This window comes from Lithobates pipiens, unplaced genomic scaffold (assembly GCF_037356315.1).
Source record: "Lithobates pipiens isolate NorthernLeopardFrog02 unplaced genomic scaffold, aLitPip1_a1.2 Scaffold_13, whole genome shotgun sequence".
Lineage (NCBI taxonomy): Eukaryota > Metazoa > Chordata > Amphibia > Anura > Ranidae > Lithobates > Lithobates pipiens.
This window is the reverse complement of record NW_027507718.1, coordinates 31,705,467-31,727,224: the sequence shown is the minus strand read 5'-3', so window position 1 is coordinate 31,727,224 and position 21,758 is coordinate 31,705,467. Positions and strand designations below refer to the sequence as shown.

The 21,758-nt window shown below is 43.9% G+C and overlaps 1 protein-coding gene across 1 annotated transcript in view; it reads left to right on the top strand.

Moving 5' to 3' along the window:
• Window positions 1-21,758, top strand: part of SMC5 (structural maintenance of chromosomes 5) — a 133,656-nt gene that overhangs the window by 40,876 nt on the left and 71,022 nt on the right. The window contains exons 14-17 of the mRNA XM_077474956.1: window positions 3,088-3,261; window positions 3,875-4,044; window positions 5,687-5,810; window positions 15,408-15,530. Of these exons, the coding sequence (XP_077331082.1) occupies window positions 3,088-3,261; window positions 3,875-4,044; window positions 5,687-5,810; window positions 15,408-15,530 (591 nt within the window). The remainder of the gene's footprint in view (window positions 1-3,087; window positions 3,262-3,874; window positions 4,045-5,686; window positions 5,811-15,407; window positions 15,531-21,758) is intronic.

Here is a 21,758-nt window from a genome sequence, read left to right as displayed (position 1 = left end):
CACTGACACCAATGACGGGGCGCTATTCCTCCCACTGACACCAATGACGGGGCGCTATTCCTCCCACTGACACCAATGACGGGGCGCTATTCCTCCCCACTGACACCAATGACGGGGCGCTATTCCTCCCCACTGACACCAATGACGGGGCGCTATTCCTCCCCACTGACACCAATGACGGGGCGCTATTCCCCCCCCCGCAGAAGCACCAATGTGGCTCCATTTCCCTCCCCTCTCCCTCCCAGGAAAGCAAATGATGATGGGGCACTGAAATGTGTGTGTGTGTGTGTGTGTGTGTGTGTGTGTGTGTGTGCTGGGTACAACTTTTAGCCGATAGCTGCTACCTTTTTTCACACTGTGTGCAGCTCGGCTGTGTCCTCCTCACAGATTCTCGCCCTCTCTGTTCCCTCGAGGCAGCAGCGGGCGGGGCTGAGATCTGTGTGAATGACATCAGCGAGGAGGAGAGGCGCGCCGCGGACGTGCAGCGGCGAGTGCGTGCCTGGTCACAGAGAGCGCCGCTGAGGACGGATGACATAGGAGGAGAGGATTTATTTCGTTTTTTTTTTCAACTAACAGACAGGCGGAAGGTGCGGACCAACTAATCGATAATGAAAATCGTTGACAATGATTTTCATTATCGATAATATTGATTTATCGTTGCAGCCCTAATCTGCATGCCTGGTGGCCTTTTGCATGCCTCTGTGTACCTTCAGCTTGAGAGGAGAAATGATGGTGATCTTCAAATATCTCAATGGGGATCCCAGCATAGGAATTAAACTATTCAGTCCTAGGGAATGTATAAGGACACAGGAGCACACAATGAGACTGTAGGAGAAGTGGTTTAACCTTAAACGGCATAGGGGGTTCTTTACTGTTGGGGCAATAAGAATGTGGAACTCTCTCCCACAATTGGTGGTGACTGCGGGGAGTATGGATATTTTTTAAAACTCTTAGCCCTTGTACACACGGTCAGACATTCTGACAACCAAATCCGTTGGATTTTGTCCGAAACTGTTGCATGCACACGGTCGGACAAAGTTGTCGGAAAATCCAATTGTACATAACGTGATGACGTTATTTCGTTAGACGGGATTACGTTCAGGCTAGTAGCCAATAGCTTTGGTCTAGGAATTTGATCTGAGCATGCGTGGCACTTTGTCCCTCGGAGTAGGCTACACATGATCAGAGTATGTCCGATTGGAGCATGTTGTCGGAAAATTTTATAGACAAGTTGGAAAACTTGGTCCGTCGGAAACAGTCTGATGGAGACCACACACAGTCGGATTATCCGACAATACGGTCCGATCGAACACATCCCGTCGGAATCTCTGACTGTGTGTACAAGGGCTTAGATGTAAATATGAAAGGAAACGACATACAGGGATATGGAAAATCAATATAGACACTGATACACATACATCTTCAAAGGTTGAACTGAATGGACTGTTGTCTTTTTTCGGCCTTACTGACTATGTGACTATGTAACGCCTCAAACTTGTTGTGTTCCTCAAACCATTCTTGAATTAATCAGACCAAGCTACCTCCTTCAATTGCTCCTTGATCAAGTTCTGATGCTCACGTACCCATTATAGGTGCTGACACAGCTGTGGACACTGATCAGCATAGGCACCCTGACCGGTATGTGGCTACACAGCCCCATACTCAACTGGGATGCACTTTGTGTTCTGACACCTTTCTATCAGAACCAGTGTAAACTGTTTCAGCGGTTTGGGCTATAGTAGCTCTTCTATTGAATCTGACTACATGAGCTTTTGGCCACTCATTACTCTGTCGCTGGTTTACCAGTTTTTCTTCCTTGAAGCCCTTTTGATAGGTCCTGACCACTGAAGACTGAGAACATCCCACAACAGCTGCAGTTTTGGATTTGCTCTGACCCAGTCGTCCAGCCTTTTATAATTTGACCCTTGTCAAACTCGCTGAAATCCTAATGCTTTTCCATTTTTTTTTTCTGCTTTCAATGCGTCAACTTTAGGGACAACCCACTTTGGGTGTAACAAGATAATCAACGCTATTCATTTTACCTGGCAGTGATCAGAATGTTATATATGATTGGTATATGTATGTCTTAAATGATCAAACCTTTTGGAAAATGTAACCTGCTGTAATAAAGGATACATCAGAGAAGTGCTGCAAGTCTTTGGTCACCATATATATCTAGGACATATCGAATGCCACAAATGCCTAAAGGAAACTATTCCTGAAAATAACATGGAGATGGCCATTGCCGACATATTTCTGTAAATGATAGTTGGTGCTTTTTTGCTTGATGTGTTTTTTCATTGAAATCAATATAAACCATCAGCATCCATAACCAGCTGACATGTCAGGTTTGGCATATTTCTCTGGATTTCAATGGACTGTGCACCAGGGACACATACAGGCCGAGGTGTGGATTCAGTTAAGAGCCGTGTTGTCAGTTGAAGAAGGTTTGGCAGGCAATGCTGGTGAGTCTTGGTTCTGTCGGGAAAATGGTACTCCATGTTCACAAGTTTTCCTGCTTAATGTAAAATACAGGGCTAAACCTCACTAGTCTTAAAACTGTCCCCTCCCCCTTACACCTATACTGACTAACCTGTGTAAGAAAGATGTATATACTTGCCTATATCCATTCTGGTCATGTGATCCGCCTCCCCTGAGTAAGTCAGTAAGGGATGCAGGGGAGAAGAGGGAACACGACAGTAGATGGGACATGGGTGCCTTTGGGTGATGTCACCGCTACTAGAATTTCCGGCCATCATCGAACCCGTTCTCTCCCCTGCAGCCACCACTTTCTGACACAGTGGAGCTGGATCACGTGACTAGACTAGGTTGGGCCAAAGATGGGTAAGTACAACGTATGTACAGGAAGCTAGCTGTGTGTTGGAAAATCATCCACCTTTATTCTACCTTCATTTTATTTCCTTATATTTTGGTAAATTGAAACTTTTATAATTCTAGCATTGTCCACAAACATTCCTAAAACCTCTTTCACATAAACCAGTTTCTGAAAATGATATTTTGTATGTGTTAGTGGTTTTTGTAATACTTCTCTATCGGTAATTACATTTTTTTCTTTTACATTTTTAGGTAATAAAAGAGACCAAACTCAGGCAGTTGTACACCGCAGAAGAAAAGTATCTCACAAAGGTATCTGCATATAGTAACAAAGTGATCTCAAGTAACAATCCTTTGAAGGAAGCCAGATTTCTCACAGTCACGGTGGATCCGGAGGAGAGGAGGCAGGTTCTTGAACAATATAAGGTAAAAAGACCAGAGATTATGTAGTGTAAAGTGGCAGTCTCTCCAGAAGTACATTCTATTGCAATTAAATAGTTTCACCTTTTAAATAACAGCATTAAAGAGCAACTCCACTTTTGTTGAGAAAAACAGTCCCCTCTGAGAGGTCTATGTACCTTACAAAGACAAATGAATGCAAAATTGACTTAATGATCTGTGTGCAACACAAGTTGATTAGGAGAGTGTCAGGAGTGGTGTTTCACAGTCATTGGGGAGAGTATTACAATTATGTGGAAGGTCACAGCTATGAATGAGAAGATGAGTGATGGATGGCATAGTGGGACAAAACTTCGAGAGGGGCCAATACACCACAAAAGCACTACTATAGGATAGATAGACGATCATGTCATTCTCAGTGGATGTGTATTCATGTATTACCTGCAGGTGTCACTGTTGTTCAGATCTCTACAGGCTTTTGTAAGCAATTTTCGATGAAAAACTATTTGCTGCTTTATGAATAAACATAATAAAATCTTACTAAGCACATGTTTGTTTATGTGGTGCGTGTGTGATATTGCTATGAGAAGTTTGTTATTTCTTTCTTTTATTTCTTTTCAACTTGTATTGGTAATTTTAGGAGATTGAGGAAAGATGCTCAGTGTTGGACAACCAGATGCGTGAACTATCTGAGAGCCAGAAGTTGCTAGAGAAACGAGATAATGAACTAAGGTCACGGAAAAAAGAAATATTGGATATGAAAACCAAAAAGCGACAGCTAGAACAGAGAATTAGTACCAAATATGATAGGTAAGTTAACAAACTTTCATTTGTTGCAAAATGTCTATGTACACTGTGGTTTCTGAACTTTCTACATGTTATTAAAATTTCAGCTTCCTGCAGGGCTGTATTGTTTTCCACAAGTCAAATGTGCTCCTATGTTGGAATAAATGTGGAAAAGCAGTTGGTTAATTAGTTCATTGCTCTAACATATTTGCATGTCCCAGATGTGAGATGCTGGATGTGGACCTCCTGACCTCCCAGGTTTGAAAGCAAACTGGACAGGTATGTCCCCAGGTACAGGAATCTGTTAGTAAAAGCAGTGGATGCTCTGGTGGCTCTGTGGGATCAGTACTCATTGATCTTTACCTCCCTTTGAAACTTCTTTCTTATCTGCTGAGATAGAGGGAGTGATGCTCATTGCACTGGATTGACCCAGGCAGGTGTGACCTGATAAGACTTCTGGCGAATACTTCATGGGCTTGTTCAGATTGACCATATCTTCTGTTTCAATTTACAATTCTGCTTCACTGGTTTTGACTGCATAGCTGTTGAAGCTTGAGTTCTGAGCGACAGGGGCATTGCTGAATTAGTGGTTACTGCAATTATTAAAGCTAGAAGTCTTACTTCTCACATGATCTTCACATGTGAAAGGCATACTTGACCTGGCATGAAAAAAATGTTGCGGTACCCCTTTAACCACCTCAATACACTGTACAATCTTGTAGTGAGGTGGTTATACCAGGATCGTGGTTGCAGCTACAACCATGATCTCATTGCAGTTTTCTTCAGCTGGTGATCCTGCACAATGTAAAAGTGGCCCGAGAGGATTTACAGCCTCTCAATTACTTTTATGAGCACTAAATTAGGTCACAACCCCCCCCCCCCACACACACACACACACACACACACACACACACACACACACACACACACGCCACCTTTCCCAGGCTGTCCCGACTCACCAGGCAGCCCTGGGACCGATTCGACTGGTTTAATCACATACACTGAGAAGAACAGAAGTATCTGCCCCCCCCCCCCCCTCTCATGTCAGACACCGGAAGAAAAGAGGATTTTGGCACTTCTGGTTTCGTTTTTTGTTGTTGTTTACAAGCCGTTACCTTTTGACTAAGTAATTTGACTAAGCTGATCTCGGTTTGATCAGATGCTTTGGAGGCCAGAGGAGAGATATGGAGTCTAATAGACAATCTACTGTATGAGCTTTCTGTTTAGAAAGCCGCAGGAAGTGTCATTGGACTACGAGGGTGCTCATCAGCTCCTCATCCGCTGTCACGATGAAGGGGGGACACAGGGTGAGGGGGTGCTGGAACGTATTACATTTTACACCATGTGTGTCTAAAATGTGGCCCTCCAGCGGTTGCAGAACTACAAATCCCATCATGCCCTGGCCTTTGAGAGTCCTGCTTGCAACTGTCAGCCTTGCAATGCCTCATGGGTGCTGTAGTTCTGGAACAGATGGAGAGCCGCAGGTTGGACACCCATGTTTTACACCTTAATTATGTGTGCAGTGTGTAATATGTTCCAAAGGTAAACTCGGCCTTTCGCTTCAGAGTTTTGTACTGTTTTATTTTTTTTTATTTTTTTTTTTTTCCATGAAAGGCTGCATCTTAAATAATTTGGTGAATAAAGAATTTTCTGCATTGATTTTTAGCTTGAAACAGTTGGAACAAGAAAATAATAATTTGGAAGACGTTGAAGAACAAGCAAATGCCAAAATGAGAGAAGTTAACCTCCAGAAAGCAAAACTTGTTACTGAATTCACCAGATTAGTTATGGTAAGATCTCATGTGTTTTTAGTAATTGGGTTAGCATATATTTTAATGTTAGTAATCAGTTGTTCCAAACAAACCTTGTATTTGTAACGTCAAAGCAGAGCCCTCAAACTCTATAGTTGCCACATTTATTTTTAATGTTGCTTTGGTTATATATTTAAATGTCTCCAGCGACTCATAGTTACATAGTCAGAGAAAAGATACCAGTACATCTAGTTTAACCAATAAAAAAAAAAAAAATCATACTATCCCATATACACAATCCTATACCCACAGTTAATCTAGAGGAAGGCAAAAAAAACCAGCAAAGCATGATCCAATTTGTTAAAGCAGGGGAAAAATGCAGTTCATGTACCTGGCCGGAGGTCCTCCAGGCCTTGGCGGGCGCTGTGCTGGCTGTCGGGGTCCTCTCCTTTTCCTGTTTTTTTCTGGCCATAGTGAGGTGTTCAGGCTGTTTGCCATGAGGGGAGGCTGCCATGTGGTCCGCGGCCATTTTTCTGAGGCAGCAGCCATTTTCCTGTAGCCTTAGTCAGTGTATTAATGTAAGCCATTTCCTAAAAGGTTTCGGTGGCCATTTTCTCTGAGGTTGTTTTTTTTTTTTTTTTTTTTTCTTGCTAGAACTTTCTTGTAGCCACAGCGCGGTTTACCTCTAGCATTGGTGACTGTATGCTTCCAGAACAATGCGGTTTTCACACCTCGTGACTGACACAGGGCAGAGCGGATGGCTGCAGCATGGCGCAGTACTCGGTCAGGGTGGTGAGTCCTGCAGTGGGTCCCTCAGTCTGCAAGCAGCTAGGAGGGTGGGATTTTGTTTACCTTGTCTTGAGTCCCTGAGTAGTGACAGGCGAGTGAGGGTCATCATGGCGCTTCTTCCCCAGACATCTCTGCTATTGCAACCGGCTCACCTGCACAAAATGCGGTGCCTATGGACGCTTGTTGGCGCTCCTGGAGTCCTTTGTTGCCAGGGTTGAGGCGGCGTGCGGGTGCAAGGGGGGTAAAAAAACACCCTCTACCCCCTCCCTACCCCCCGTCTTCGGAGAAAAGCTTGTATTCAGAATTGGGGCCCCGTTGTGACAGACGGCCCCTTTTCTGACGTGTCAGAGGATGCGGACCAGGACCGTTCAGACAGAGAGGAGGACTCCGTGTCCAGGTTAGTGCAGGAAAAAGTGCTAGTAGGAGCACTTATCACGGCAGTGTGGGATACCCTGAAGATGCAGGATACATCAGGGGCATCTACGGAGGTGTCGGCCCCTTTTGGGTCCCGCAAACCGACCTACGCGCCTAAGGTGTTTCCGTATTTGACTTATTTTGATAAGTTAATTTACAAGGAATGGGGAAGCCCACAACGGGCCTTTTCAGTCCCAAGAAGAATGGCGGTGCAGAGGTTCTCCTTTTGAGGAGAGCCTCCTGAAAAAAAATAGGCATCTCCTCCGGTCGTTGACCCCCCCCCCCCCCCGGTATCCAGGTTGAAGAAAGTAACCACGATTCAGGTAGAAGGGACTCCTGCCTTCAAGGACCCTGCCGACAGTAGGGCCGAGGCAGTGGCCCGGTCCATGTTTACGGTTGTGGGGTCAGCGCCACGGCCTGTGTTAGCCATGGCCTTAGTGTCGCAGACGCTTACTGAATGGGCAAAGTTGTTGTACCGTGAATTTAAGAAGCAACAGACTTCCCCCGGTCTGCGTAGAACTGGCAGATCAGTTGGTGCATGGCCTTAAGTATGTCTGTGATGCGGCCCTGGATATGGTCCCCCTGCTCTCTAGAGCATCAGTATCAGTAGTGGTCCTACAGTGCCTGATTTGCCTGAAATACTGGTCTGCGGACCAGGCATCTGAAAAAAAGCACTGGCGGATTTGCCCTTCCAAGGTAAGAGGCTATTTGGAGCCTCGATGGTTGAGATTATTAAAAATGTTACCGGTGGGAAGAGCACGTTGTTCCCACTGTCCAGGAAGGGCAAGGAGCCACGCCTGTAGGCAAGGGCCTTCTTTTTCTGCTCAGAAATGCCTTTTTCGCCCGCTCGGGTCGGCAGGTTAAGCGTTCCCAGTCCGATAAGGTGCCTGCTGAAGGACAAAAGAGTGCCAGGTTTCGCAAGCCAAACACGTCTGCAAGCAAAAATGTTACCGCATGAATGTTTGCCCAGGAATTTGCAGCTCAGTGGACCTCCCTACTGTTCGACCAATGGGTCTGGGAACTGGTTTCATCAGGATACAAGATAGAGTTTCTTGACCTCTAAACAGATTCTTTACCTCCAACATTCATCTGCTTCCGGCTCGTCGGGAGGCCTTGTTTGGGGCAGTACACGACCTGCTACTGCGCAAGGTGATAGTACCTTTACCGATGCTGGAAAGGTTTCAGGGATTCTACTCCAATCTGTTTGTAGTCCCAAAGAAGAAAGGGGTCCGTCCAATCCTGGACCTCAAGGCCCTCAGCTGCTTTGTGAAAGTGGAAAAGTTCAGGATGGAATCAGTTCGCACCGTGGTCGCTGCACTCCATCAGGGGGACTTCCTGGCATCCTTAGACATCAAGGACGCATGCTTACATGTACCCATATGCCTCAGGCATCAGAGGTTTCTGTGATTTGCAGTCGGGAAGAGCATTACCAATTCGTGGCTCTCCCTTTTGGCCCGGGGTCAGCACCCTGGGTATTCACTAAGGTGTTTGCCTCAACAACGCCATAATTGGGGCTATGTGGGATCACAATCGTAGGTTACCTAGACGACCTCCTTCTGAGAGCAGCTTCTGCCTCAGAATTAAGGAGGATGTGGCGAAAAAAGTCGGTGTTGGTACCGACTCAATGCCTGGAGTACCTGGGCTTACTGCTGGAGAAGCGAGAGTTTTTCTCCCTTGAACAAGCTGCAGACTCTTCAAGCTGCGGTGAACCGCAGGTGGTCATCGCTGCGTTTCTGCATGTGAGTCCTGGGTCTCACGATGGCCACTTTCAAGGCGGTACCATACTCTCAATTTCACACTCGAGTCTTGCAGAAAGAGATTTTGTCAAAATGGGAATTATCTCCGTTATCCCTGGATTATCAAATTCGGGTGAGCCAGTTAGTCAGGGATTCCATCCTCTGGTGGGTGAGGTCTCCGGCCCTTCAGTCCAGGAAATCGTTCCTTCCTCTCCATTGGACAGTGATCACAACGGACGCCATCCTGACCGGTTGTGGGGGAGTTTTGGGTATATAGTCAGCCCAGGGCTGTTGGACGCGGGAGGAATCCCAACTGCCGATCAATGTGCTCGAGCTTCAGGCGATCAGGTGATTCCTCTCCACATGGTCAAAGAGGCTGCAGGGCCGTCTGGTCAGGATCCAGTCGGACAACACCATGGCTGTGGCGTATCAAGGGGGTACAAGGAGCTCGGCTGCAGCACGGGAGGTCGGTCACATCCTACAGTGGGTAAAGCGGCACGTGTCGGCCGTATACATTCCGGGTGTAGAAAACTGGCAGGCGGACTACCTATTTCGTCAGAGGCTGGGCCAAGGGGAATGGTCATTGCATCCGGATTTGTTCCGGCTCATTTGCCTAAGGTGGGGCACATCAGATGTGGATCTCTTGGCTCAATGGGAAGGTGCAGAGATTTGTGTCCAGGACAAGAGACCCCTGGACGGGCGCATCAGATGCGTTGGTGGAGGCCAAGGGGATTCCGGTGATTGCCCCGGATTGGCCTCGGCGTCCTTGGTCCGCCGTCCTAGTATGACTGGTGGCAGATGTTCCTTGGCAGCTGCCGATGCGAGAGGACCTTCTATCGCAAGGTCCAATACTTCATCCTGCTTTACTGTCGCTGGTTTTAATAGGATGGCTGTTGAAAGCCAGGTGCTAAGGGGCCGAGGTCTATCCTCTAATTTCAGTAATAACTGAATAACAGTAACAGTAATTTACACTATGCGGAGGCCACGGAAGTCATCTTCGCGGAAGACTTACCATCGTACGTGGAAGGCCTACATCTCCATGTGTGAGGAGATGGGGTGGCGTCCGCGCACATACTCAGTTTCCAGGATCCTACTGTTTTTTGCAGCGAGGAGTAGATCAGAAACTTGCCTAAAGCACCATCGAGGGACAGATATCAGCCTTGGCTGTCTTCTTTCAACATCCCATGGTGAGTACATTTGTGCAAGGGGTTCGACACGTAGCCCCTCCGGTTCGACCACCGCTGCCTCCGTGGGATCTGAATCTGGTGCTATCGGTTCTTCAGAAATTGCCGTCTGAAAATATTAAGGAGATTCCCTTGTTGAGTCTCTCTCAGAAAGTAGGCCGCAGGTTTTGCTGGCGGCTTTTTAAGTTGGCAACTCCTCTGTTGAGGAGTTCCTCTTTGTTGTGGGTGAAGTTATTTATTGGCGTTTCCTCCCCCTCTTTTTTTTTTTTTTTTTACAGTGCTTGGGGACGCCCCTAAGGTCAAGATTTAAAGGAGCTGTGTCCATCAATGAACTTCAGAGAAAATAGGATTTTTGTACGCACCGTAAAAACCTTTGAAGTTCGTTGACGGACACAGCACCGACCCCCTCCTATTTATGTTTGTACTGCTTTTTGACGAACGGAGCTGCAGGAAGCCGAGTGAGGGGCTACAGCCAGTGGGACCGCCCCCTGGGCGGGGCTGTGCAGGTTTGCAGTTTTTTACATGTTTTACATGTTCTGCCTAGTCCTCTGCTGAAGATGGCGATATAACCCTAAGGTCAAGATTTAAAGGAGTTGTGTCCGTCAATGAACTTCAGAGAAAAGGATTTTACAGGGAGTACAAAAATCCTATTTTCTTCATTAACAAACAAACAAAAAAGCCTTAGCGCTGATATTAATAACTATGTAGGATTACCATACATGTATAGGAAACGCCCAAATGACTAGGCTGCAATCATGCCAGTGTTCTATCACCAAGAAAATATATAAATTTATGTATAATGGTGCGCTCTGGTCAACTTCCTTTTACACAATTTACAATGGAAAAAACAGGGATACTGATCCTGAGACTACTATAGAGGATATACGCTGAACACCAGCCGTGCAAAATTGCAATAATAGTATGTGAACAATAAAAAAGTTGTATAAGTTCTAAAGTGCTAACAAATATATGTGCACTAACCAAAAAATACGAAAAATACTCAGCACTGATCACAAAAACATGTGCAAGTAAACCATAATGGATGTCACTGGCAACAAACCTCCTTCACATGCAGTACAAAGTGCTATTTGTGCTAATTGCTATTCCACCTAGTTCATGAACAGCAAAGCTCCCAATCCCGAAACTACTTCAGGGGAAGAGTATTGTGCAAAATTCTAATAGTGTCATATAAAATTGAGTAGTTTAAAGTGCATAAAGGATTTAGTGTAATCAATTTAACAATTGTGCACTTTTCGCAAAGATGTGCAAAAAATAATTTTTTTTATAAAAGTGCTATTGTGCTTCTTGGCATTCAGCTTGTTTCCCGAACACCCCAAAGATTCAAACAGGTGTCAGGGACATGTAGCAAACATGTAGCAACAACATATAAAAACACTTACCTGTACCAAAAAGTGGTCTGTAAGGGTTTACAACCACTTTAATTAGAGAAAAACAAACAAACACAACCTTCTCGCGTAGAGGGTGCCTTCAGATATGTTTAAAAGTGTTTGACTACGAATACCATAAGTAAAATGGAATTTTTGTTTTTCTATTGCCAGCCATACATGGATTGAAATTCGGCCACTTCAGCAGGGACCGACTGAATTTCAACCCATGTATGAACAAGCTAGTTGTACGCAAATTGAACGATTGATCGTCTTGTGTACAATTGGCCTGCTGGGAAATTTTCTCTCAACGAGTGCTGCTGGCTATAGCCGGCCATGCTGATGTGTATTCTGATTGCAGGGAAATGTAGCAGCTGTCAGAATACAAAGGCTCAGTGGGAGTAAGTCCTTCATCCACATCGAGGGTGTGGGTGGAGGAATATATATTTTTTTATATTTTTTGCTTAACCAACAGGACTTGTCTTTGGTCAGCCTTAGGCCCCTTTCACACTGACGTCCCGTTCAGGTCCGCCTGTCAGTTTTTCAGGCGGACCTGAACGGGTGCTCCATAGAGCTCTATGGAGCGTCGGATGTCAGCGGTGACATGTCCGCTGACATCCGACCCGCTCCGATCCGAAAAAGTGTAACGGAGGAAAAAGCTATTTTTCCATCCGTCTGCGGATCGGATCGGGTGACGACGGGCACTGCGGTCCGTCGTCATCCGATCTCCCATAGGGGAGAGTGGCGCTGTGACAGGTCTGTCCCTGCGCAGTGTGCAGAGACGGAGCTGTCATTTCCCTGCTCAGCGGGGATCGGCGGAGTGATCCCCGCTGAGCAAGCGGATATCCACGGGGCGGATCAGAACTGATCCGCCCCGTGTGAAAGGACCCTTAGTTTCATGTTCAAATGCAGATTTTAGTAATTATAATATAGGATAAGCATTACATTTGTTGGTTATAGGCTGATAGTGTTTTAGTTTTTACTTTCAAAATTAAAATTTCTAAATAATAACATAAGATGATGTCTGGGTTTCCCATAAATATGACTGGTGGTTGCATCACTAAGACTAGCTCAAACTACGACACTTTTATTGTGGCCACACATGCTCAGTATTGTTTCATGAAGTGTCATTAATATGAGCTGAGATGGTTGCAAGCTGATGCAGTATTGACCTGCAATCAGCATGCACTCAATCAAATATAGCAGCAAGTTTCCATGCCTGTGCCAATACAGAGTGCTCACTACTGCAAATTTCTGACATTGTCATTTGGTGGTGGTAAACCACTCTTGTGTATAAAAAAATCTATATTTGTTTTTACCCCAAAAATAAATAAAAATTATTACGAAGGTGCTGCTTATGATGAATACTTTAGATAATATGTGTAGAAAAAATATAGAAGCGTGCAATCCAAATATAAATCGTAAGATACCAATAATGTAAATTCTAAATCGATATACATAAACGGGAACGTAAATACAAATGAATGACCATACAAAGTCCAACAACTACTCCAAAAAGTGCAATTTAATGAATACAGTGATCACCCAGTGCTCCCTTTTTCATATAAAATCAGCGCAGCTTACCAGAACAGTTGGATCTCAATTTTTAAGATCAATTGCGTTCCTACAAATATCAGCCAACATGGATAATCCACTCCTCGGACTCCTCCAAACAATGCTCCTCTCCAGTGAAGAACGGTCTGTTTAATTAAAGTATCTCTTGTGGACACAGACCATCTGTCTCCAGGTTGTCTCGGACCCATAGAATAATGTAAGGAAGAGGCTTCATAGTATAGTACTTCAAACATATATCTATTTAAAAATATGTAGCACTTACCTTCAAGAAAACTGTGAAAATCACAGTAGTAACACAGCCGCGGATCTTGACAGCCTCCGGGTTTCAGTCGATGCCTCTTACGGTGAAACAAATCAGTTGGCGCAGCATTCCTTGATGTCACCACCTATCGGTCTGCTGGCAAGATCCGCGGCCATGTTACTACTGTGATTTTCAAGGTTTTCTTGAATGCAAGTGCTACATATTTTTAAATATATGTTTGAAGTACTACACTATGAGGCCTCTTCCTTCCATTATCCTATGTGCTTGAGACAACCAGGAGACAGATGGTCCATGTCCATGAGAGAGCCTTTAATTAAACAGCCCATTCTCACTGGAGAGGAGCATTGTTTGGAGGAGTCCAAGGAGTGGATTATCTGTGTTGGCTGATATTTGTATGAGCGCAATTGATCTCTAATATTGAGATCCAACTGTTCCGGTAAGCAGTGCTGATTTTATTTGAAAGGGGAGCGCTGGGTGAACACTGCATTCAATAATTTGCACTTTTTGGGCCACTTGTTGTATTTGCATTTTTGAATTCACATTTGTATCTTATGATTTGTATTTGGTTTGCGTGGTTTTATATATTGTTTTTCTAAACCACCCATGTACTGTACTAAGGTTGCTCTTGCTCTGCATCCCACCACCATATATGCTGACATCGCAGACAACACTGCACCTATGCAGTGGCAAAAGCCTCAAACAATGTGACTACTGTGCATTTATGGATTATCACTGCCACTTCTTATATCAGGGCTGGCCCAAAATATAGATACTACAGGAGTGGTAAGGGATCAGGAAAGATTCCTACTGTAGCGCCAATGCTGCTTGCATGCTTAGCCATTCATGGGCAGGATATTAACCATAGTGAGCAACATAGATTTTTTTTTTTTTTTATGGATAGCTTTGTACTGGTGTACCTCTGCCCTTTATTAATGTACTATGTGCTTTACCGAAGCCACTTATACATGCTTTGTTTATAAATGAATAAGGCAGCTTTCCAGTTTAAACAAAGCATGTATTAAAGTGCACAGTTCATTATTAAGGGGCAGAGGTACACAACTTGAACCTATCCAAAATTATAAAATTAAAGGCGTCAGGTTTGAGCATTGTTGACAGGAAGGTAGCACCTCTGCCTAGTTTATCAGCCATAAGCAGACAGGTGTGTTTACTGCAGTACTGCTTGGGATATGCACTGCTAACACCGGACGCTTTTATGATTTAAAAATGTCCATACTATGTACACTCTGCTGCAGGCAAAGAGCTAAGAGCCATGCCAAACCTAACTCTTCCTCTCAACTCTTGGGTGTGTGTGAACTCCTTTGGCACCAGTGCACCAACGCTCCTGATCCTGCTTTCTGCTGCTGAACCCCCCCCCCCCCCCCCCACACTGCATGGATGCATTCTTACACTGGGAGCCAGTGTACAAACATGGACTCCTGCATTTGACATGCACTGGATGCCCTTTATTATACTCACTGGCACTGCACCTTATACTTGATGATGCTCTATCCACACATACTCTTACACTCTGCACTGCACCCACACACATTCTTGCAGTTGCTACCAGAGAACCTACACGCACACATTCGCATTTAGCCTGTTCCATGAACAGGCACGCTTTTTTATAGTCAAATAAAAAAAAATAATAATAATCTGATTGCAGCAAAGCACGTGTTCTTTTACACCTCTGTATCTCACAAAGCTTGTATTTTATTTTTACCTTCTTTATTATTCAAATATGTATTTTGTAGTAATAGATATTGCCATGTATTGTTAATGTCTGAGCCAAAGAGGTTTGTGAACTCCATACTAATTCATTTTATAATGAATAGGATGAGTGGGAGGCCAGTGAGCATTGCTTTTTGTATGCTTTCCTTTTTTCTTTTTTTTTTTTTTTTTTTTTGCAATTACTACAGAAACTTAATTAAAACTAAACCTAGCAAGGAAACCATTCTGATTTGGAAATGATAACCCAAAAGTTTAAAGTAAACTTTTGGTCAAGCTCTGGGCATTCAAATATTTACACATATTTAAGAACAATGAAACAAGCCTGTAGCTGCAGGCACTATGGAAAATTCATCTTCAGAGTTTACAGCAACGCCCAAGTCTTCAACGTCAGTCAGTACCCTGCTATCCCCCTCCTAGAACACCTACTCTGTGTTGACATTAGAAATTAGAAGGCTGAATTAATGGCCAATTCATCATCTAAGCTTCTCGCTTTTAAAGTGCATTTACGCAGGTTCACATTAAATTCCGTATGACCAAACATATATATATTTTTTTTCCTCTAGAAATGTGTACAGCTAAGTAAAGAAAAATTTGACCTTTCCCTGCAAAGCATGACCATCTTGTGGGAGAAACAAAGGCTTGAAATTGTATACAAAGAGGCCATTTCCAGGATGAAGGAGCTTGAGGTAAATGTTTAAGGCAACATATATTTGCAGAATTCCATGCCAAAACTGTTTTTAATTCTAGCCTTGAAAAGTCACAGCTGTTGGTGCTTATGATCTCGCATATATTCCACAGAACAGCTTGAACTGGTATGGTTGAGGTGTATAGGCTACAGGATAATGAATGTATTTACCTACAAATTATAAGTAGCTACGATGCATATTCTGTGGGGCACCTACTTAATTCCAGGAAATAGCTAGTATGTAACGTTTTCATAACAAGTGCAAGTTTAACATTTTATTTTGGAGAAACTGACCTTTTAACCACTTGCCGACCAGCGCACGACGATGTACGTCGACAGAATGGCACGGGCAGGCAAATGGGCGTACATGTACGTCCCTTTTAAATTTGCCGCCCTGCCATCGGGAGCGCGCCGCCGGCGGCGTGCTCCCGCGCTGGTCGGGACCCCCGTGAGTCCGGTCGCGGAGTGGCCAAATGAAGAAATGCCGTTGTAAACAGCATTTCTTCATTCTGCCTAGCAACTAGTGACGCTGATCTCTGCTCTGTGTGATTGGAGCAGAGATCAGTGTTCACTAAATGAAAGCCCAACCCCCCCACAGTTAGTAACACACCCCTAGAAACACTTAACCCCTACACTGCCACCCACTGGTTAACCCCTTCACTGCCAGTGTCATTTACACAGGAATCACATTTATATAGCAGTGATTACTGTATAAATGACAATGGTCCCAAAAATGTGTCAATGTCCGATGGGTCCCCCACAATGTCGCAGTCACAATAAAAATCGCTGATCGCCGCCATTACTAGTAAAAAAAAAAGAATAAAAAATAATTAATAAAAATGCTATAAAACTATCCCTATTTTGTAAACGCTATAACTTTTGCGCAAACCAATCAATAGCTTATTGCGATTTTTTTTTTTTTTTTTACCAAAAATATGTAGAAGAATACGTATCGGCCTAAACTGAGGGAAAAAAATGTTTTTTTATATATTTTTGGGGGATATTTATTATAACAAAAAGTAAAAAATAATGCGTTTTTTTCAAAATTGTCGCTCTATTTTTGTTTATAGCGCAAAAAATAAAAACCGCAGGGGTGATCAAATACCACCAAAAGAAAGCTCTATTTGTGGGGAAAAAAAGGACGTCCATTTTGTTTGGGAGCCACGTCGCACGACCGCGCAATTGTCAGTTAAAGCGACGCAGTGCCAAATCGCAAAAAGTGGTCTGGTCTTTGACCAGCAAATTGGTCCGGTCTGAAAGTGGTTAAACATGTTCCTAAGTGCTCAGCTGGAAAATTATGTAAGGAAATGTAGCTCCTTCTTCTTCTTTTTTTTTTTTTTTCCCCCCATTTAACATTTTTATTAAAGCGGGAGTCCACCGGGACTCCGCGTTTTTTTTTTTTTTTTTTTTAAAAGCCAGCAGCTACAAATACTGCAGCTGCTGACTTTTAAATAGTGACACTTACCTGTCCAGCGCGCCCGCGATGTCGGCACCCGAAGCCGATCGCTCGCTCGGCTGCCGGGTCCCGCCGCCATCTTGGGTATGGGAATCAGGAAATGGAGCCTTTCGGCTTCATTTCCCGGTTCCCTACTGCGCATGCGCGAGCCGCGCGGCGCAATCCGGACGGTCCCCGCTGCCTCTGGGAGCTGTGTGTTTCCCAGCAGGCAGCGGGGCACTTGCTGAAGGGGGCGGGCGCTTGCGGAACGGGGGCGTAACCTACGCTCGTTCCGCAGAGCGCTAGCCCGGAAGTGGGTGCAGTTACCTGGATTATCCAGGTAACTGCACCCCCCTCCCCCCTGAAAGGTGCCGATTGTGGCGCCGGAGGGGGGGGGGGATTCCGATGAGCGGAGGTCCATTTTAGGGTGGACCTCCGCTTTAAGGAAGTTTTTCATGGTACAAAGTAAAGATCTGCATGTCTATTAACAGAATGTGAAGTGCAGATTACAAAAAGAAAGTAATAGTACAGTCCGAATCAGTCAGGCTGCCAATGAGTGATGTGTAATGTGGTGAGAGAATAGTTAAAAAATGTAAATGGTCAATAAGGCAATATAAGTGATATAGGGATTTAGCAATGAGGCAGGGGTACATATAAGTACATATAGGTGAGTAGGGTATTGCAAGGATGATGCCTAATGCCAGGGCAGACTTAGGTTTGGGATTATAGCCAGTTCTAGTTAGTTGAAGGTGGGATACATCTTGAATTCTGAAGCCAGAACTACCATATTTTACAGAAATTAGGGGTATTCAGATGTGTCTTGGTGAAGAGTCCTTCCATCTTGCTGTGGTCATTGAGTGCGTTTGTCACATCTTGGAGAGAGGAAGGAAGCATGTAGTTCCTATTGCATGCAATGTAAAGTGTTGTTGCTATAAGGATATGCATTAGTATAGCATGCGTGGCGAGGGGCCATCTATCAAGCCCAATATCAAAGAAAGCCAGTTGGGGAGTCGGGGAAATTTTGATGCCTATTAGGTCATCAATTTAAGTTCTGTACTAGTGTCCAGAGGGAGAGAATGACTGGACATTCCCACCAGATATGTTTTGGCGTGCCCCGTGCTATGCATAAGCGCCAACATTTGGATGGAAGAAGACCAGGAGATGGCAGCTAGAGTGTGCCGGATCTGTAGGTAGATGTAGAAATCTTTGCTTGGGACCTGATGTGTATCAGTGAGGTGTTGAAAGGAAGAGAACCCTTGAAGGGTATATAGATTGCTGATGTTGGATGTGCCTTTGCTGGTCAATGACGCAAGGGGGAGGTCTGGGGTGATAAGGCACAGAGTGTAGAGGTAACTGAAAAAAAGATTGGAGTGTTACCTTTGGAGCTTTGCAGGGTGGAGCACCAGACTCTCAGGGTGGCAATAAGGGTATCCAGAGGATAGTGCTTAGGGCGAGGGTGGATCCATGAGGCACTGAGGAGTCTTGGGTCCCGTTGAGCGACTGTGTGTTCGATCTGCTTCCATAGCGATTTTCAATGGGGAGCCACCATGCTTTGGCTTGGTTGAGGAGAATGGCTTTGTAGAAGGATTTCAAGTCCGGTGCACCTATTCCAGGGTGGAAGGTCGGCAGATAGAGGGTGATTTTGTTTCAAATATGGTTTCTTATGTTCCCAGATGAAGGAGTTAAAGATGCGTTGGATTCTAGTTAAATAGATGAGGAGGATCGGGACAGGAAGCATTCTAAAGAGGTAGAGAACATAGGGTAGGAAGAACATTTTTGTAAGTGCGATCCGTCCAGCCCAAGATGTTTTGTTGGGCATAAGGCTTTGACAGTAGCTTGTAGTTTCTTGATAAGTGTATCCAGGTTAATACGAAGGATATCAGTGGAGGGTGTGACTAATTGGATGTCAAGGTAGGTGAAAGAGTCATTAATCACCTCTGTCAAGCCCCCCCCCCCCCCAACCACTTCAGCTCCGGAAAGGTTTTACCCCCTTCCTGACCAGGCCATTTTTGGAGATACCACACTACGTTGCTTTAACTGACCATTGTGCAATCGTGTGAATGTACTTAAATCTGATGTCCTCCACCTCCAAACCAAGCCCTGTTTTGGTGGTATTTGATCACTTCTGCAGTTTTTATTTTTTGCGCTATAAACAAAAAAAAGACTTACAATTGTGAATAAATAAATAATTTTTTACTTTCTGCTATAAAAAAATCTAATTTTTTCATCAATGTAGGCCAATTTGTATTCTGCTACATATTTTTGGTAAAAAAAAATCCCAAAAGTGTACCGTGCCTTGGCTTTTTACCTATTTTGTTACATTACAGCCTTTAGTTCAATTTTTTTTTAAATCTGAATTACCGTATTTATCGGTGTATAACACGCACCTTCATTTTAAGAGGGAAGTTTTAGGCAAAAAACTTACATTTTAAATAACTTTAAAAGCAAAATAATGGTCACAGTCCATCAATGCAGCCTCGCCAGTGCCTGATTACCCAGCGCTGTGATCTCCTGTGTACCTGGTGATCAGTCAGTGCCCGGTACACAGGAGATCGCGTATGTGTATGATCCGGTGGCGCTCAGTGTTCCTCTTCCCTCAGACAGCAGGAATCTGCGTATAACATGCACACACTATTTCCCCCTGATTTTCAGGGGGGATAAAGTGCATGATATATGCCAATAAATATAGTATATGTGATGGATCAGAACACAATATTCTAAGTTGGTGAAGTAAAATTTGAAAAATACATACATAAAACTATTTTTCAGATATAAAAACCTGATAATTTGCATGTGCATATGTATTTTACCCCCTTTTGTTATGAAGCCCATAAAAAGCTCTGGTACAACCCTTCAGAAGTCACATAATTGGTGAAATAAAGTCCACCTGTGTGCAATCGAAGTGTCACATGATCTGTCATTACATATACACACTTTTTTGAAAGGCCCCCGAGGCTGCAACACCTAAGCAGGAGGCACCACTAACCAAACACTGAAGACCAAGGAACTATCCAAACAAGTATGGAACAATGGAGAGCAACAGTATTTGGGACTTTAAATGAGGTATACGTAGGAGCCGTTCAAAACCCCTCCTCCATCCCGGGTTCAATATATCAAAAAAGGGGAGCAACAGGGCGGGACTTTAAATGAGGCACACGGAAGCTAGAAAATCCAAATAGATAAAAAAACGGATTTTAATAAATTCAAATGGTCATGTATTGCACCTATTATTACATATAATCATAAATTAATTCTATAGAATTTCATCAAAATGTACATTCCAACAAGGACTTGATAGTACATACATAGGAATCTTGACATTGAATAAATACCAGTTATCTATAGATATGTGGCACTCTAAAGTGTCACCTGAAAATAAATGATAACAAAAGTAGGGATAAAACAAAATGGAACGTTCATTCTTTGTTATGAGATGTTTACACAGCATGGAAGTTGACAGCTCTACGCGTTTCGTGACTTTTTTTATCACTCATCAGGAGCAAAACCATGATGGTAACCTATAAATAGAGAGAACAGCCATGTTTGGAAATGTCTAAGGAAAGGGGTGGACAAATATACAATGTGGAGAGACCCACATGCACACTTGATCCATAAACTTGCATATATACCTGCGCAAAGATGGTGCAGAACACCGGTGATCAGGCCAGCTAAAGATGCCACAATCCAGGGTTGAGGAGGCAAGGCCAAAGCGACACCCAAAATGCACGAATGGCAACCCAGGCAGGTCCATGTGTAGGATGAGACATAGATTGAGTGTTGAAGGTGGAGTGACGAATGCTGAAGGGACAGCTGAAAATAAAACAATAAAATAATCTAGATGTGACAGGGGAATGTGAGGAAAATGAGTGATATTGGAAAAAAAAGAAATAAGGGAAAAATAAAAAATAAATAAAATAGAATAAAAATGGAAGTGAAAAATACAAGGTGCAAGAGAAGGTTAAAAGAAAGAGGGATGATGGAAAATGTGAAATGAAGAGACTAGGGTGATAAAAAATTATGAAATAGAATCAAGAGGTGATATAGAAAAACTGCAAAAAGGAAGGATTGATTATAAAATTTAAAAAATGCAAATGTATGAGTGCATGAGAAAACGTGAGTGAAGGTGAGAAAATCATTGTTTAAGTGTTGATGGGGAGTGTAGCAAAGGACTGCAGGAAAAGGAAAGGGAAAGAACCTAGGTATGGGAACCTGCTCAGGGAAGAGAACCCATGCAGAGGGTGCCGCCATAGACTTACCCCCAACGCCATGTAACCGATACTAAGGAGGGCAAATGAAGCGTCAACAGCCGCATACAATGGCAGCCGCGAGCGTCAACCGTCCTCCGATCGTCGGAGATGGACAACCAAGCAGCTGGTATAAGTACGCCACAAGTTTTTTTTATCTATTTGGATTTTTTTGCTTCCGTGTGCCTCATTTAAAGTCCCGCCCTGTTGCTCCCCTTTTTTAAAGTATGGAACAATGTTATTGCGAAGTACAAGTCAGGGTTAGGTTATAAAAAAAAAAAAAAAAAAAAATTCCAAATCTTTGATGATCCTTAGGAGCGCCATCAAATCTATCATAGCCAAATGGAAAGAACATGGCACAACAGCAAACCTGCCAAGAGACGGCTGCACACCAAAACTCACGGACCGGGCAAGGAGGGCATTAATCAGAGAGGCAGCACAGAGACCTAAGGTAACCCTGGAGGAGCTGCAGAGTTCCACAGCAGAGACTGGAGTATCTGCACATAGGAAGACAATAAGCCGTAGGCTACATAGAGTTGGACTTTATGGC